The sequence below is a fragment of the Uloborus diversus genome, chromosome 9 (genome assembly GCF_026930045.1).
Source record: "Uloborus diversus isolate 005 chromosome 9, Udiv.v.3.1, whole genome shotgun sequence".
Taxonomy (NCBI): domain Eukaryota; kingdom Metazoa; phylum Arthropoda; class Arachnida; order Araneae; family Uloboridae; genus Uloborus; species Uloborus diversus.
This window is the reverse complement of record NC_072739.1, coordinates 80,080,121-80,097,152: the sequence shown is the minus strand read 5'-3', so window position 1 is coordinate 80,097,152 and position 17,032 is coordinate 80,080,121. Positions and strand designations below refer to the sequence as shown.

Below are 17,032 nucleotides of genomic sequence, written 5' to 3'. Positions count from 1 at the left end.
GACACACGACACAGGCGACTGGAGGACCGATATCGCGTTTTACCGTAGCCAGAAGACTGCACGGTGGTGGTCTGTTTGCACAACGCCCTATACGGTGTGTACCTCTAACGCCTGCCCATCGGAGAAGGCGTTCTTAGTGGTGCCGGGAACACCGGAACTGGAGAGACAATGAATGGGGACGAGTACTCTTTACAGATGAGAGCAGATTCAGTCTGAGTAGCGATTCTCATCGCTACTCAGATCGACTACACATCGATCGACATCGCTATACTCATCTGGAGAGAGCGGGGAAGCCGCCATCACCCCTCAAACATCATTGAAAGGGACAGGTATGGAGGTCGCGGTGTTCTTGTTTGGGGAGGCATCCTGCTTGGTAGTCGTACAGACCTTCACATCTTCGACGCAGGTTCATTCAACGGGACTCGTTATTGTAACGAGATTCTTCTTCCATATGTGCGTCTTTTTAGAGGCGCTATGGGTCCGCTGTTCCTTTTCATGGACGACAATGCACCATGTCACCGCACAGTAGCTGCCGAACTGCTCTTAGAGAGTGAGGATATTGAACATATGTATTAGCTGGCACGATCTCCAGATCTCAATCCCATCGAGCATGTATGGGATTTTCTAGGCAGACGCTTGGCAGCTCGTACCTTACCACCAGTAACAATTCGGGAGCTTCAATTGGCGCTGCAAGACGAATGGGCAGCAATGCCTCAACCACTCATTGACACCCACATTCTCAGCATGGGCAGACGCTGTGAAACCTGCCTAGCAGTCGGGGGAGATCATATCCCCTACTAAAGACCGGATGTTTCTTGCTGGACATCCATCACAGGGATGTTTCAGCCTTCAGTCGCATTGCGCTCCATGCTACTTTTTCAATAAAGCTTCTTTTTATCCCTCTGATTTCTCTTTTAGTAAGTGTTGCTTACATTACACATGTCCTTACGTATTGGGGATCTTACGGTATTAAATGTGTTGATTTGGAAAGCTTTTGTACAAAGTTATATTGAAAAAACCGTCTCATCCTTAATTTTTGCACACTGGTGTATATCTCATTTTTTGATAGCTGTCTCTTGTATTTTTATTCTTCAAATCTTTGTTTTTGATTCTTATTAAAATACACTGGAATGCAAAGATTTACTGAATCAAAGATTTGAAACTTTAATTACATCAACTTCTACCACCCCCAAAACAATATAGTTTAAAATTAAAAAAGTCATTAAAAATTTCATACAAAAGTACTCCAATGGGAGATAAAAATGCATAAAAAGCAACTAATTATGCTAATGACTGTACAATACGTGAAATTCAAATGAATGATATCACCAACAAATTTTAAGGAATGTCTTAAAAATAGATAAAAACTTAACAAGCTGAATAATAAACAGTTGAATAGTAACATTTGGGTTCCCACACAAAAACAGTTGGGTTCCCACACAACAACTTAAATTATGAAACAGAAACTAAGAAACGATAAGTTACTTTAAAGAAGACCAATATCTAATGGATTTATTTTTAACTTATATTAAACATAGTGTAAGGAAAAAAAAAAGAACAAATAAATTATGTGTCTATAAAAAATAATAATTTTTTTAAACTAATAATTTTAGGATAACACATATTTATAAATGACTACTTTTGTTCTTGTAGTAAATAGCTAACACAAGCATCAAGCATGTATATTAAACCTATCTTTTTACTAATCAACAACATAATACTGAATAACAAGGTTAACCAAAAAAAAAAAAAAAAACAGTAGCTAAAATAAATATAATTAACAAAATAGTTTAAGTATGATAATACTGAAATAAGAAATTATTTACAAAGAGAGAATCAAAACGGATTAAAAAAAATACAGTAACGTCTTACTGAAAGAATTTAATTAATGAATTTAAAATCAAGTTTTCATCGTTTGAAAGTTAAGCAATTAAAAAAAAAAAACATTTAAAACAGAAACATTAAATCAGGAGACAATTTAAATCCTTCTGTTTTGTAAGAATTTGAATAAGTTTATGGACATGCATAAATGATAATGTTTCGGGACAGTATTTTGAGTAATCACTCTTTTTTAAGGTTGAAGTAATGTAAGTTAATTTTAGTACTACAGATATTTAAGACTAGACAAAATTACATCAAAAAGCTCATATATGTAGATTGAATGTACTATTTTTTTGCTATATAGAAAACTTCATTTTCACTAGATTTTTTTTTTTTACATTCTCACTTATTAGGTCAAGTTTTACAGACAAAAAAGTTAACACAAACATTTCATTTTTTTTGTAAATTTAAGATACATTACTTAGTGAATGGAATTTTTCTTTCCCAAGATACAATGATGATGGAAAAAAGAGAAAGATGGACGTTTTATTTATTATTATTGTTTTCATTCAACTCTCAGTTGAGTGGGAACCCAGTATTGATGATAAATTAACATTTCAAATTGGAAAAAAAAAACAAAATTTATAAAAACACATTCTCAGATAGGACCAAAATTTCAACAATTTAACAAACAATTATGACTCACTAATTACATCACTTTAAAAACAATGCACTAATGATAAAATAATTATAAATGAAAGCATGCTGATATGCAATTGAAAGTTAATGAACATGTGCTATGTTTTGGAGAAATCAAGCTTTCGTCTGCTGGAGAGGGGGGTCCCTATTCTGGGGGTTGATGCCTTGTGATGAATGAATGACGGTGTGCGACTGAACTTGGATGGAGTGGATATTGAAGCCCCAGAAGCATTCAATTGAATCTCAGTAGTAAGATCCAGTCTCTCTGCTTCTGGCAGTAACTTTTGTGGATCCTCGGATACATTTTGTAAGGATTTACTGAGGACGGAATGTAAGTAGTTGATGTTTGAATTCGTGTGTAATGAGCGTTCATGATATCGCTGCCATTTTTGTTTTTCTTTCTCCAAGTGCTCTTTCAGAACTTTAATCTAAAAGGAGAAAGGGCTTTTAGTAGTTAACATGTTGAAATCTTACTAGTGATTAAACAAATGAAAGATAGATAAAATATAATCAAAAAGGAGCATCATAACTCAGATAAAGAAACTTCATGTCATTAAAATTTAACATAATTAGCTGGAAGTTACTTTTGAAATATTGGGTATCCCCAGGGGCTATAGTGACCAGGCTTCAAAATCTCAGAAAATTGCCTAAATAAAATATAGCGAATCTGGGTATGTTTCAGCTTCCATTTCTCTATTTTAAACTGCCCCCACACATAGTTTGAGTTTTTGGTAATATAATACAGAAGAAACACCCATAAACCATTGTAGTTATCCAAAATTTAAAAATATATGTAATAATAAATATTAAATCCATTTGAAAATGAAATATTAGTCTGGCTCAAAGATATTACTTTGAGCTACCAGCTATTACTTTGAGCCCTGTGAAAAATGGGATAATAAATAAATAATTTTAATGAAAGCAGTGGTACGTTAATGCAGCAAAACAGTTTCTAAACATTTAAAAATACTCATAATGTATTTCACAATATCATAAAATTTTTATCTTTTGTAATATTGCATAGAATATTATGATGTAGGAAGAGCACTTTCAAGAATTTCAAAAACAGTTTCCAAACAGTAACTTTAGAATTACTGACTGATGAAAGTAGCTGTGTACAATATTGGTACTTCCTTTTGTAAAATAAAGAATAGGAAACTTATTTCATGACCTTGCAGGAGATTGCAGTACTGGGTCTAATTTTTTTTGACTGGAATGTACTAAAAAGGTTGAAATGGTGCAAAGTCAACCAGCATAGCCCGAAATTATTTTCAATGACTACTTCAATCCTTCAATTCAAGGGGGCTCCTACAGATGGGTTGGGCCGACTGCTAACATCACTTACTCTGGATGTATTACAAGATAGTTAAACAACAAAACAACCAAAGTATTTGAATGAGTCAGTGATTCTTCCGTGCTGGGGCAAATCTTGAAACTGGGCCCCTTAACCACCATCCTTCAAGTTTTTACATTGAATTTCAGCAGATTAAAAAAAAATAATAAATTTTCATCCCACTATAAGTTGCCCCCCACAGCAAGGGCCCTGGCTTGCTCTCCCATAGATAAGGCACTGAAATAAGTATGTATGTTATTTCACAATGTATTTTGAACAAACATGTATTTTTAAAAAGTTGTTCCATAAGATACTATGTATTTGTCAAGATAAACAGTAAAATATTCAAAAATCTATTCATTTCTTGGAATCATACGATTTCTTTTCACTTTACAAATATCTAGTTTTTTCCCTAATTTCTGAGTCATACACAGCATTTAATTGATACCTTAACAATGTATTTAATCTTCAAATATAATTAGCATCAATAATGTTCCATAGTTTTCTATTGTTTAACGGTATACTAAGTGACACAAACAAAAAGTTATTTATTAAATATTAAAGATCAGTGCATAAATACATTTCATTAGAGCAGAATAAGGGTTCTTAAGGTCATAAGAAATAATTTGATTAAAGGCAAAATTGAAACTAAGCTTTTTTAACAAATTTTAATTATAGTTTAAAAGTGGAAAAAAAAAAAAAAAAAAAAAAAAAATCACAATTTTTTTCTGTGCATTTGTTTTGCCAAATTAAAGTTAAAACACATATAAATTTATGAAAATATATGAACCCAAAATAGAAAAGTCTACTTTTAGTGAATCTTGCAAAAATATAAAAAGATAACCGATATATGACTCCTTAATATTTTATTATTTTTATTAAATGTTTATAAAGGCTAAAAGTATAGTAACTATAAGTTAACAAATTTAAAAAGAAAAAATCATTTATGAAGCCCATTTCTTGTTAGTTCAAGTTGCATGCAAAATACCGACATAAATCCCAAGATCGCAGTTTCGTGCTTGTTATGAGTTCATGGCAGATGTTCTCTCCTTAAAGCTAAGATTATTAACAAACTGGTGGCTAAAATTAGCTTAGCACACAAATAAGAGACTAAACTTTTAATTTCAGTTTCAAGTTGTACTGCACTATTGCTTTTGGTCCCTACCTGATGTGCTAAATTAATTCTATTAACCACTTTGTTGGTAATCTCAGCATCAATGTGAGAACATCTGCCTCCAGCTTGGTTATTGACTATTCCAGACTGCTGCGTCCATACAAAGACGAAACTCTGGATGTCATAACCGGGCTGTCGGTATTTTGCATACAGTTTTGCTTTAACCCTTGCTTATGGGTGTTATTAATGCTTATTAGTTCAAATTGGCTGCTAAGATAAAGCAAATAAAAATTTAGCACTAGACTGATACAGATTTTACAAATTATGACCATTGACTATGAACAAATGAAAAGCTTAAATTTAGACAATGTTACCTGCTCTTCTAATCCTAAAACTTTTTGGTGGTAAGTTTTCTCTTTGGCCTCCATCAGTTGTCGTGTTTGTTTTAAGGCCCTCTTTATTCTCTCATCCTCCAACTTTGATTCAAGTTTTTGGCTATCTAAAAAGTCTTTAACTCTTTGAGCATGTCTTTCTTCTAATTCAGCCAACTGAGCCTGTTTTATTTAAACAGGATATGTTAGAAATATTCTTAAAATTTAACTATGAATAAATTATTAAAATTATCAGTAAAATATGAATCCTTTCTTTAAAAAGCACATAAACATACAACTGGTGTCCCATTGATTTTTGGATTGATTTTTATTTTTACACAAAGCATGTGTGCATTCTTGGTGTGAGGATATGATACCAGCTATATCCTCACACCAAGACTTCAGAATGGAGGTGAACCTCAAAATAATATTCATAAAAAGTTTGAGTTACATATATTCTTGCAGTTATACAACTTGTAAGTGAAAAATCTTGTTTTTTATCCAACATATTAAATATGAATTGCACGTTATATAATGCTATTGAAACAATAATTATATCGAGTCAAACGCAAAAACATACAATAAAAGCTAAATGTTTCATGGTGTTGCAGAGGCAAACAGTAGCGTATTTGAGGGGAGATTTGGGGAAACCCCCCCTGAAAGGCAGAAATCCCTCAGAGATATCAGGGGTGTGGGGTGGGGGGAGGGGCAGATAACCTCTCTCTTCTTCCAAAAAAATTTTCTGTCTATACCACTGCTGCTAAAATCATTTACTAAAGTTTAGAAATCCTCTAGGCTCAATACTTTCCTGATTGACAGTCAGCTTAAACCACTTAATCTCTATTGATACATTGAAGATCTTTCATATTTTACTATTAATTTATGTTAACTGAAACTCTTTCGCATAATAAATTTAATAAACTGTATTAAACTTAAATAAAATAAAAGTACATTATGTTTTTTTTTTTCAAATCTGTGTACAAAACAAATTATTGGATAAAAGCACAAAGAGAGAGAGAGAGAGAATAAGTAAATAAATGTACCTGCAAATTTTGCACTTTTATCTGCAAAGCCTGATTTTCTATTTCTAATTTAGTTAGAGTCCTTCCCAAAGAACTTTTCTCAACTAGCGACTTAGCAGTCAACTCACTCGTCATTTGTTTTTCTTTCTCAATCTATAAAATACATGTAGGAAAGTAAGAATAAAAAGATGATAGTGGGAGGAAAAGTAATTGAACAATAAAAGCTCAGTATTATTCAAATAAATAAGCATTAAAAAATCCACTGAAAAAATCTGATAAAAATTTTGACAATTACTAAGTCAATAGCAAAGCTGACTATTTTTTCTCTATTTAGATTTATTTGTCATAATTAATAATGGCGCAAATTCTTGATTGAAAACATTCCCAAAAAGTCTCATCATAAAACATCACAAAACATCTATTTATTTTAATTGTTTACATGAGGCTGAAAAAGGGCCACGATTTCTTTCTCTCTTTTGGCAACCAATGTCATATATTTAATCATTTACACTGATGAGCCAAAAAATTATGACCACCCAGTCAATAACGCGCTGTGCCACCTTTGGCCCACAAAACAGCTGCGACTCGCCTTGGCATGGATGCCACAAGCTCTTGGTAGACGTCTGGAGATAGACTGTAGCAAATGTTAATACAGTGGTCATGCAAAGTTGAGATATCTTGACATGGTGATATTTCAGCTCTGAGCTGCCTTTCCATGAAATCCCAAATGTACTCTATAGGATTTAAATCCAGTGATTTGGTGACCAGGGCATTAATTGGAATTCTTTATCATGCTGTTGGAACCACTCCAGCACAATTTTAGCTTTGTAACATGGGGCATTGTCCTGCTGGAATAAGCCATTTCCAGTAGGGAAGACCAACGTCATGTACGGGTGCACCTGATCTGCCACGATGTTCAGTAGACTACAGCCTTCATGGTATGTTCTATCACAACTAAGGGTCCCAGAGCCTGCCAGGAAAAAGTCCCCTAAATCATAGTACCACCACCACCAGCTTGTTTACGACCAACGGTAAAAGACGGGAGCAACTGTTGACCTGTAAGACGGCGAACCCTGACACGACCATCCACGTGATGAACAAGAAATCGCGATTCCTCAGACCAGACAACTCTCTTCCAGTCATCCAAGGGCCAGTCTCGGTGTTCTCTGGCCCATTGCAGCCGTAGTTGGTGATAATGATTGGTCAATAGAGCCACACGAGTGGGACGTCTGCTGTGCAGTCCCATATCCAACAGTGTCCGCTGAACTGTGTGTTTGGAAACACAGCCAATTGCACCTGCATTGTATTAAGCTGTTAGTTGATCAACTGTCTGCCTCCGATTTTGCTTTAACAAGCAGCCTAGACTCTGACACGATCTTTGATGACGCATCGCCGTCCAACATCTTTAGGACTACTGTTGGTTTCACCGTCTTTTTTCCACTTTGCATAAGTACTAACAATGACAGATAGGGAACAACCTACCAGTCTTGCAGTTTCTGAGATACTCGTTTCGAGTCTCCAGGCCATCACAATCTACCCTCTATCAAATTCGCTAAGATCGTTACGCTTTCCCATAACTTGCAAAAGAAAGTGCTCGACTGAAGCCTTACCTTCTCCAGCCCCAGTTATATACCATTTCCACCTCATCATGTGGTCTCCACGTCATCCAGACGAGTTCTTTGAAAAAGTTATGGGTGGTCATAATGTTTTGGCTCTTCAAAGTATTTAACAATAAGAAAATATCAAATTAAACCATACAATTTTTTGGGGGGGTCCCAGTTTATTTTCATCAACTATAACATGTAACCCATATAATTTTTTTTTTCTTTTCTTTTTTTTTTTTTTTTTTGGGGGGGGGTCCCTGTTTATTTCCATCAGCTATATGCAGTAGACTCTCTATGTAAAGGTCCTGCTGTATTTACAGGTATGTGTGTTTGTCTGCAAGAAAACTTCACTTACTTTATTTAGATCACTGCGCATCATATCCACTTCCATTTCTAATTTTTCACACATCTCTTCTTTAACTTCATACATTGCTCTAGCCTCTCTTAAAGATGAATTCAATTCTGTCATTCTTATTTCAAGATTTTTCTTTTGTTCTCTGAGTTTATTGACCTGATCTAGAGCTTCCTTTTCTGAATCTTTGGCTTTCACGAGATCCTGTCATGATATAAATTAGAAAGTCCCATTTACAAGCAATTTGAATGGAAAAGTAAATTTACTCACACACACACATCTATATATCTATCTATATATATATATATATATATATATATATATATATATATATATATATATATATATATACATATACACTGGGTGAATTTAAAATTTCCAGTACCAGAATGACAATGAGAAATCATTTAATCCTCAGACCTTACCAATTTTATTTGAAAGTGGAATTTATTGCTTAGCCAAAAAGTTATATTTCAAAGAAAATATAATTTATCATGAGCATATATAATAAATGTATTTTTCCATCAATAAAGCCCTAAACTCAAGAGTTTCAAGCAAAATTCCAAGAAGTCAATATCTATTAAAAAACTAAGATCTTGGGAGGAAAACCCAAGCACTGGCTGCCCTGGCTCCTCTGTGTGACAATTTAATCAATCTAAATAGCATAAAAGAAAAAAAAAACACCTTATGTTCTTAAAAATAAAAATGAAAAATAAATGTCTAAAGTTTTTGAAACTTGCTTCATTTTCTATGATTTAATGGAAAATGAAGATGTTATCTTCAGACCTTGAAATGTAAGCAATGTGTACAAAAATAAGGCCAACTGCTTTAAACAATTATCTAAATATGTTGAATGAAATGAAAAACAATAAACGAATGATGCAAGATGTTCATATTTAAAATAAAAGGGAAAAAAAACTTTAATAAAAAAATTGCTTACCTTAAAATTAAATAAAAGTTATGAAATTCAGAATAAATTTACGTAATTTTAACATAAAAATAATGAGCACAAAGTAAAAATTGCGAATGCTTTTTGTATTAGTCACAAAAAAACGTGGTTCATTTAATATTAGAGGCAAATAACTAGAATTGATGGAAATACAGATAAGTTGATGCATGTTAAATATGTTTCAGATACGTTTTTAATGCATTCCAAACATAAATTCCCTTATTTTCTCATTTTTTGAGTACAGTTTTATGAAAAGATTGTCGATTTCCTTTTGTCTGGCAAAGTGACCACCTGAATGAGGTGATTTTGTTAACTCCTTTGGTGATCATATTAAATGTTTTTTACTGCATGTATACTTTGAGCTTACATTTTGTAAACGTTTGATTTGGTCTGAAAATTCTTCTTTTGCTGATTCACTCATTCTCAGATTTTTTCGCATATTTTCTAGCTCGTCATTGAGGATTCTGTTTTTAAGTTTGAATTCCTCAGATGTAGATCTAAAAGAAGAAATATAGTTCACGATTAATGATGAAAATCATTGAACAGATTAAAAAGAAAAAAGAATGCAATGATCGGGAAAAAAAACACAATGAAAAGGTTACCATTGGCAATTAGACAATTCAGTAAATATTTTTTTAAGCTTTCTGAAAAAACTGAAACATGTAAAAATTAGCTAGTTTTCAATTTTTAACATCGATGGAAGTTTTATAATTGAATTTTCAAAAAAAGCTCTAGAAAGGCAGTAGAATAGATTATTCAACAGTTGTAACTAAATTGACGATGTCTATTAAGAATTTGGAAAATATCGGCCATTATTTGGGGTTTTCATTTTATTTCCTTACTTTTTCACTGGAAATTATGAAAAGGAGGACTTTGACACCAATTCATGAAAAAAAAGAACATGTTAGGTCCAATGAAAAAAAAAAGAATTATGAGGTTTGGGAACCAGTCTAAAAGCGACTGATATACTTTTGACTGATATAAAAAATATAAAGAATGCACACTGAAAAACAACAGTTTAATTATTCTGTTGAATGCAGTAAAAACAAGATAATTTAATAAATATATGAATACAAATGCAAATATGACAATCAGCAACAGGTTTTTGGCCCAGCTAGGCTAGTTCTAATCAGTTTATTAGTTCCCAATGAAGATCAATGGCCCTCTTAAAGCTATCTGCCCCTTTGCTTATTGTAGTCTCCTTCAGCAAGCTGTTCCAAAAGCTCACAACCCTACTAAAGTAGTAATATTTCTCAATTTCCAGGTTAGTACGAGATCTGAATATCTTAAAACAATGACCCTTCGTTCTGATTTCGTGCAAAAATGTAACTTATAAACATCTTTCATTTTGATAAATTTAAGCAACTGAATCATGTTCCCTATGACTCTCCTTTGCTCCAGACTATACATATTACGCTTTTGAAGTCTGGTATCATAATTTAAATCAATAAGTCCTCTTACTAGTCTAATAGTCCTTCTTTGAATCCTTTCCAATAAAGAAAGATCTTTCTTGAGATAAGGAGACCAAAACAGAACAGCATACTCCAAATTAGATCTTACCAAACTTCAATACAAAGCCTGAAGAACCTTCTTAGATTTGTTTGAAATATATCTATTGTTATCCGAAAGCATTCTGTTGGCTTTGTTACTTGCAAGCTGCACTGTTGACAAAACTGGAAGTCTTGATTTATTAAGACACTTAGATTAATAATATTTTCTGACCGACTAATGATTGAAACCTGTAAATAATAACTTGTATGCTTATTTTCATTACCTAAATGTAGCACTTGACATTTCCCAACTTTAACTGCCATACACAGCTTATCCGCCTACTTCGTAATATGATCTAAATCTTTTTGAAGCTGTTTAATTTGTTCTTCATTTTCTACATTCCCCATAACTTTTACATCATCAGCAAAACAATTCATGTTTCCAGAAATATTTTCATGAATACCAGAATAAAAATAACAAACAAGAGATCCTAAAACTGATCCTTGAGGAACCCCACTTAAAACATCACAGCATTTAGAATGATTTCCCCTTACAACTACGCTGTGTTTCCCTCCAATCAGCCAACTTCTAACCTAAAGTAAAATTTACCCTCCTATTCCTAGATAATCTAGCTGTATATATTAAGTGAAAAATATAAATAAATGTTCTTTTAAAAAAATGAAGTTTGTTCAACTTATCATAAGTAGAACCAAAAACCTAAAAATACATTTCACTCTCATTTTATTGTTACATCCCCCCCCCAATAATTTGTGTAAGAAAACTATAAGTCAAAACTATAAATTCTTACTTGGTCCTTAAACACATGTAACTAGTTTAGAAATCATGCACTACCAAAAAGAAAAAAAAGAAAGAAATATTATCAAGGTACTTCATTTTGCTTGATGAATAAAAAGAATAAACTGTAATAACTGAGGTATACCATTATAAAACAGATATGCAAGTAGAGTTTCTAAAAATAACGAGCAAAAACATACTTTAACTGTTCTAACATTGACTGCAGAGTAAAGATTTCTTTCTGGTACTTCATTCGTTCCTTTCTTGCACTTTCATACTCTTCACTTAAATTTTGTTGTGACGCTGAATTTCTAGACAAAGAATGACTTAGGCTGTGTACCTGCAAAGTGTTTCAGATTTGAAAAAACAAAAATTTCCATAATACTTTTAATGCTGCAATTATTCATTTGTTCTTAAATTTACTTGAGTTTTACCTTTATCAAACACTATAACAGGAATGCAGTTTATAGAAAAATTCATTGAATATTATAGCTTTTTTTAAACTGAGATAATATCAAGTACAATTTAAGAAAATTAATAAATCAATAGTGCTGTTGCTGATAAATATCTGCTTTTTTTTTCGTAATTAACGAAGAAAAAAGCAAATGTTTCAAATTATTCCCCTCCCCAAAAAAGGAAATATATTTTCAAAAAAAGAAAAAAGGATTGCAGTATTTTTATTGCTGAAGTCCTGAGGTGATAATGTGGTGATTGATTAGTATTTAACCCCTTAGAAAAAACTTACCTTATCTTTTAGCATTTTCTCAGTATCTATATGATTTTCAATGGCCAAATTCAGCTGTTCTATTGTTGAACATAGATTTTTATTTCTCTCTTCACAAGCTTGAAGTTTTTTCTTTCCTGCCTCAATATTCTGTTCTAAAAGCTGTAGTAATACAAATGTAAAAATTAATTTCTGACAAAAAAAATTTACAAAGCATAACACTATATACATATTTTTACTACAGTTAAGTCACTGTATAAAAACAAAGAAACAACTGAGAGTCAGCAACTGAATGAAGGTTTTGTATTATAAGTCTTCATAAAATATATTTCATACTTTTTTTTGGTAGAGCATTGTTAATAGCTTTTAAAGAATAAATCTTTATGTCACAATTCAAAATAAGTTTACTTTATTATATTTTATGTGCGATACCAATCAGAAATTGTATGGATTCATTCAAATACAATTTTGAATGCCCAAAAATTCAAGGAACCAAATTCATAGTATAATAATTTAATTTTCATAATAAGTCTCAATACATTATTAATAATGTTTTTCTATGTAATAAAAGTAGTATGTGCATTTGAAAAATAGATTTCCTAAAGTGAAGAAACATATCCTTAGCATTCCCAATTTTAAAGCAAAGAAAATGATAGTAAATGACAGTATAGTGCTTTATTTTATAATTAATATCATCCATAAAGCATTCTACTATATACAGTTTTCAATACAACAATCAAATAAGCAGTTTTCAACCTTTAGAGAGAAGAAAATTTCTCACTGCATGATTTACAGTAGAAATAGTAGATCATGCGGATGTTTTAATGCAGTATTACTATATTTATGTATTACATATAGGATTACACAATTCAGCTAAGTAGTTTCACAAAGATATCAAAAAAAAAAAAAAAAAGCCTTGAAATAAGAACAGGTTTCTTATTTATTTTATGACATAATTTATACACTAAGTTACTAGGTTGAAAAAGCAATTAAAATAAATTCTCACCTTTATTTCTAAAGTTTTATTATTCAACGTTTCATGCAGCACAGCAATATCTTTCTCTAAATTTTGATACATCTTAAAATATTTCAAAGCTTTTGATTCAGCAGTTTCTTTAGCTAAGCTGACAGTCTTTAAATCATCTTCAAATTTTTTCATCTCATTTGTTTTGTCCTGTTTTGAAACAAAACAGAAATTCTTACAATAAATCCTCATATTATAACCCTAAAATTAAAAATTTAAAAAACCCCCGACTGGGTCCCAAATGTGGAATCAAGGGGAAAAATTGAAAATCCCTTTAAAAGCCTTGTATTATTAAAAATCAATTACAAGTATTTTATTTGTTGACTAATATAAACAGGCAGAAGATTAAAATTTTCAATCATTACATTTAATTTCCTTGTCCGCCAACAATGGATTCGGTTACAAATCTCGTGAATCGCTTAGCCTTATTTAAAACCTGCTTTAAAAAAACATTATAATTCAAATTCTATATAATATGGAAGTTCTAAACTCATTCTATAAGACGCGATAAAAATTACTCTTTATTTTTGTACTAAATATTTCAATTTCTTGTCACTGCAAAAATTGCAAAAAACCTTTAAGAGGTTTTCAATTAATGTCTTCATTAATAAATGTCATTCAAAGACTTAGCTATGAACACTCTCGATCAACACTCCTTTTGAACAAAAGAAAGTTTTTCAAAATCAGTCCATCCGTTTAGGCGCTAGAGTGCCACATACAGGTACACAGACACATCAAACTTATAACCCCCTTTTTTTTGTGTGTCAAATGTTAAAAATATGGAAACCTGTATTTTAAGTCTCTACAAAAGATCTTTACTCACACTTTCTCCAATAATACATTTTGTGACTATATGTTAGTGATTTCTATCTATGTGCTTAAATGTTAACTTTGTTGCTGAAGATAATACTTACAGTCAGACTGTACCTTACAGTCAGACTGACATAACTCCAAAAATTGCGATTTTCTATTTATTAGTGCATTGTAACTAGAATCTTATTCCGCATCGAGCCACTTGAACTTAATTTTAGAAAAGAAATCCTTTGTAATTATTTACCAGTGTTAAAATAGTGCACGTCCAATCCTTTGCATGAGCCAAAATTTTTCCCTCCCTCCTATAAAGTAGCAATTATGTGGCCAACATTTGCCAGGATCTTCAGTACAGATATAACCGGAGCAGTTTTTAGAGCAATGAGGCATTTAAAAACATAATTAAACTAGAAAACCGCTGCCAAGATATGGCGGATTAAAACTGCTTCTACATTTGAACGAAGCAATTGACTGTTAGGCAATATTTTGATACATAAAATACACTGCCAGCTCAGAAATTCCACCCAAGAACTGCAGTTTTGAGCTTTTTCGCACTCATCAGCCTGGAATAGGAAGTAACTGAGCTGGAAGTGAAAAACCTCTTAGGAGAGCCAAACAAACTGGTAGCTAATGTAGATTAGCACACCAGATGAGTGACCGCAGTAATGGTGCGGTTCAACTCAAAGATTGATGGCAAAGCATAGTTATTTATTAATACAAAATACCATGCCTTGCCATCAATCTTTGAGTTGAACCACACCATTGCTCCGGTCACTCATCTAGTGTGCTAATTCTACATTAGCTACCAGTTTGTTTGACTCTCTTGGCTCCTTTAAGAGGTTTTCCGCTTCCAGCTCAGTTCCTTTCTATTTCGGGCTGATAAGTGTTAAAAAGCACGAAATTGTAGTCCTTGGATGGAATGATTGAGCTGGAGGTGTATTTTATGTATTTCTGCCTTAGCCCTGGCTAAGGGTGGTAACTTACTACAAAATATTTCGATAGTTGAAATTTTAACCCCAACTCCAGTGGATTAAGCCTAAACTTCAGTAGATAGCTTTCATTGTTGACAACTTTTTCCTTTTTTCATTCTCCTAAAATGACAGCCTTATCAGTAAAACAGTTAAGTTACCGGATCCAGTTCAGCCTTGTCAAAATAAAGCATTTCCCTGCATGTCAAACATTACCAAAAATATTATCAAACTATCATGCTATGGCACAAGTTTCATTGTTGATGACGTTAGAACATTACTTGATCAGTGAATTCACAATTATATATAAGAAGATGCAGTTGAATAAATGAAAAGTAAAATAACAATGCATAATCGCACAAAAGTCTGCAGTAATCTGCAATTATATGTTATTTCTTATTTTATAATTAAACTCATTCAAAATCAACTGAAAATTGAAGCAAAATTAAATAAACAAAACAGAATTTTAAACTAAATTTAGAAACCTTTTGCTTTTGATGAAACTTAAGAATCATTACACATTTATTAATCAAAAGATACCTTAACTGATTTTCACAAATCATATATATTTTCTACTACCTCAAGTACTTAATTTATTGAACATAGAAGCTACACAAAAGAGATTTGAAGTAAGCAGAGTAAGAAGAAGATGCAACTGTATGAAATCTTTCAAGTAGGGACTAAATAAAAGCGAAAAAATAAATAAATAAAATAAAATAAAATAAATAAGAAACACCTATGCCCATAGAATGAAAGAGAAGGTTTTTAAAAAATTATGAAATATTTTTTAGAACTTAATTCTATAGTTTATATACAAAAATCTTTTACATAATGTAACCCCCCCCCCCCCCCCGATTTCATAAAAATCATGCATCAAAATTCATTGAGATCTTTATCCATACTTTATGTTGACTAGAAAGTGAAAACCTATAATTTAAGGTGTTAAGAATTAATTTGATAAGCTGAAAAAAAAATATATAATGCATATTTGAAAATTTAATAACTTCATCTATTTTAGGAAAATAAAACATTAGCAGAAAGGTGTATCTTTCATTAATCTTACTTTTTATTGTAAGATGTTAATATACAATAAAGATATTAATGTATTGGAAAGGGTTCAAAGGCGGACTACAAGCTAATAAATGAACTTTCCCACTTAGATTATGATTCCAGGCTTAGAAGGTTAAAAATGTAGTCTTGAGCAAAGAAGAGATCGAGGGGACATGATTCAGTTGTTTAAATTTATTAAAATGAAAGATGTTACTGGGCTGAAGTTTAGCACTGAAAACAGGACAAGGGGTCATTGTTTTAAGCTATTTAAATCTCAGGCTAACATGGATATTAGGAAAAATTATTATTTTAGCAGGGTAGTGGAACCTTGGAACAGCTTACCGGAAGAGGTGGTAATGAGCAAGGGAGTAGATAGTTTTAAGAGGGCCATTGATCTTCACTGGGGATTGTAAATTGGCTAGGACCAGTCTAGCTGGGCCCAGAGCCTGTTGCTGGTCGTCACTTTTGTATTTGTATATGTTGAAGCTGCAACAGAATTATAATTTAATGTGTTACACCCGATTCATTTTATGAGACCACTCATGCACACTATATGAGGATGGTTTAAACAATCTCAGGCTAACAAGGGTGGACTGGGTCCCTCGAGAGGGTGGCAACCTTGTTCTCTAAAGGAAGGGAAAAAAAAATTCACAGGTTTGTAAAAGAAAAAAAAGTTGCACCAAAACAAAGGTGTTCAGACTTGAGGGCGCCTCGGTCCGCGGGTTGATGGGCCATTCGGCCCTTGCACGCTAAGCAATCACTGTACAAGTAGGATTATGGCTATAGGTTAGGTTAATAAAAGAAGAACCTCCATCATCCACTCTTTTAACTGACATCTTGTTTATCAAAGTTTAATTTTCTGAATTGCATTTTTTGGTAAGTTCACAATATCACTTCAAGGTTCA

At 32.3% G+C, this 17,032-nt stretch overlaps 1 protein-coding gene across 1 annotated transcript in view; it reads right to left on the bottom strand.

Moving 5' to 3' along the window:
* Positions 1-2,618: 2,618 nt before the first annotated feature.
* Positions 2,619-17,032, bottom strand: part of LOC129230339 (rootletin-like) — an 82,402-nt gene continuing 67,988 nt past the window's right edge. The window contains exons 13-20 of the mRNA XM_054864737.1: positions 13,282-13,449; positions 12,297-12,437; positions 11,752-11,891; positions 9,633-9,762; positions 8,320-8,520; positions 6,382-6,513; positions 5,342-5,521; positions 2,619-2,948 (exon numbers count right to left, since the gene is read on the bottom strand). Of these exons, the coding sequence (XP_054720712.1) occupies positions 2,619-2,948; positions 5,342-5,521; positions 6,382-6,513; positions 8,320-8,520; positions 9,633-9,762; positions 11,752-11,891; positions 12,297-12,437; positions 13,282-13,449 (1,422 nt within the window). The remainder of the gene's footprint in view (positions 2,949-5,341; positions 5,522-6,381; positions 6,514-8,319; positions 8,521-9,632; positions 9,763-11,751; positions 11,892-12,296; positions 12,438-13,281; positions 13,450-17,032) is intronic.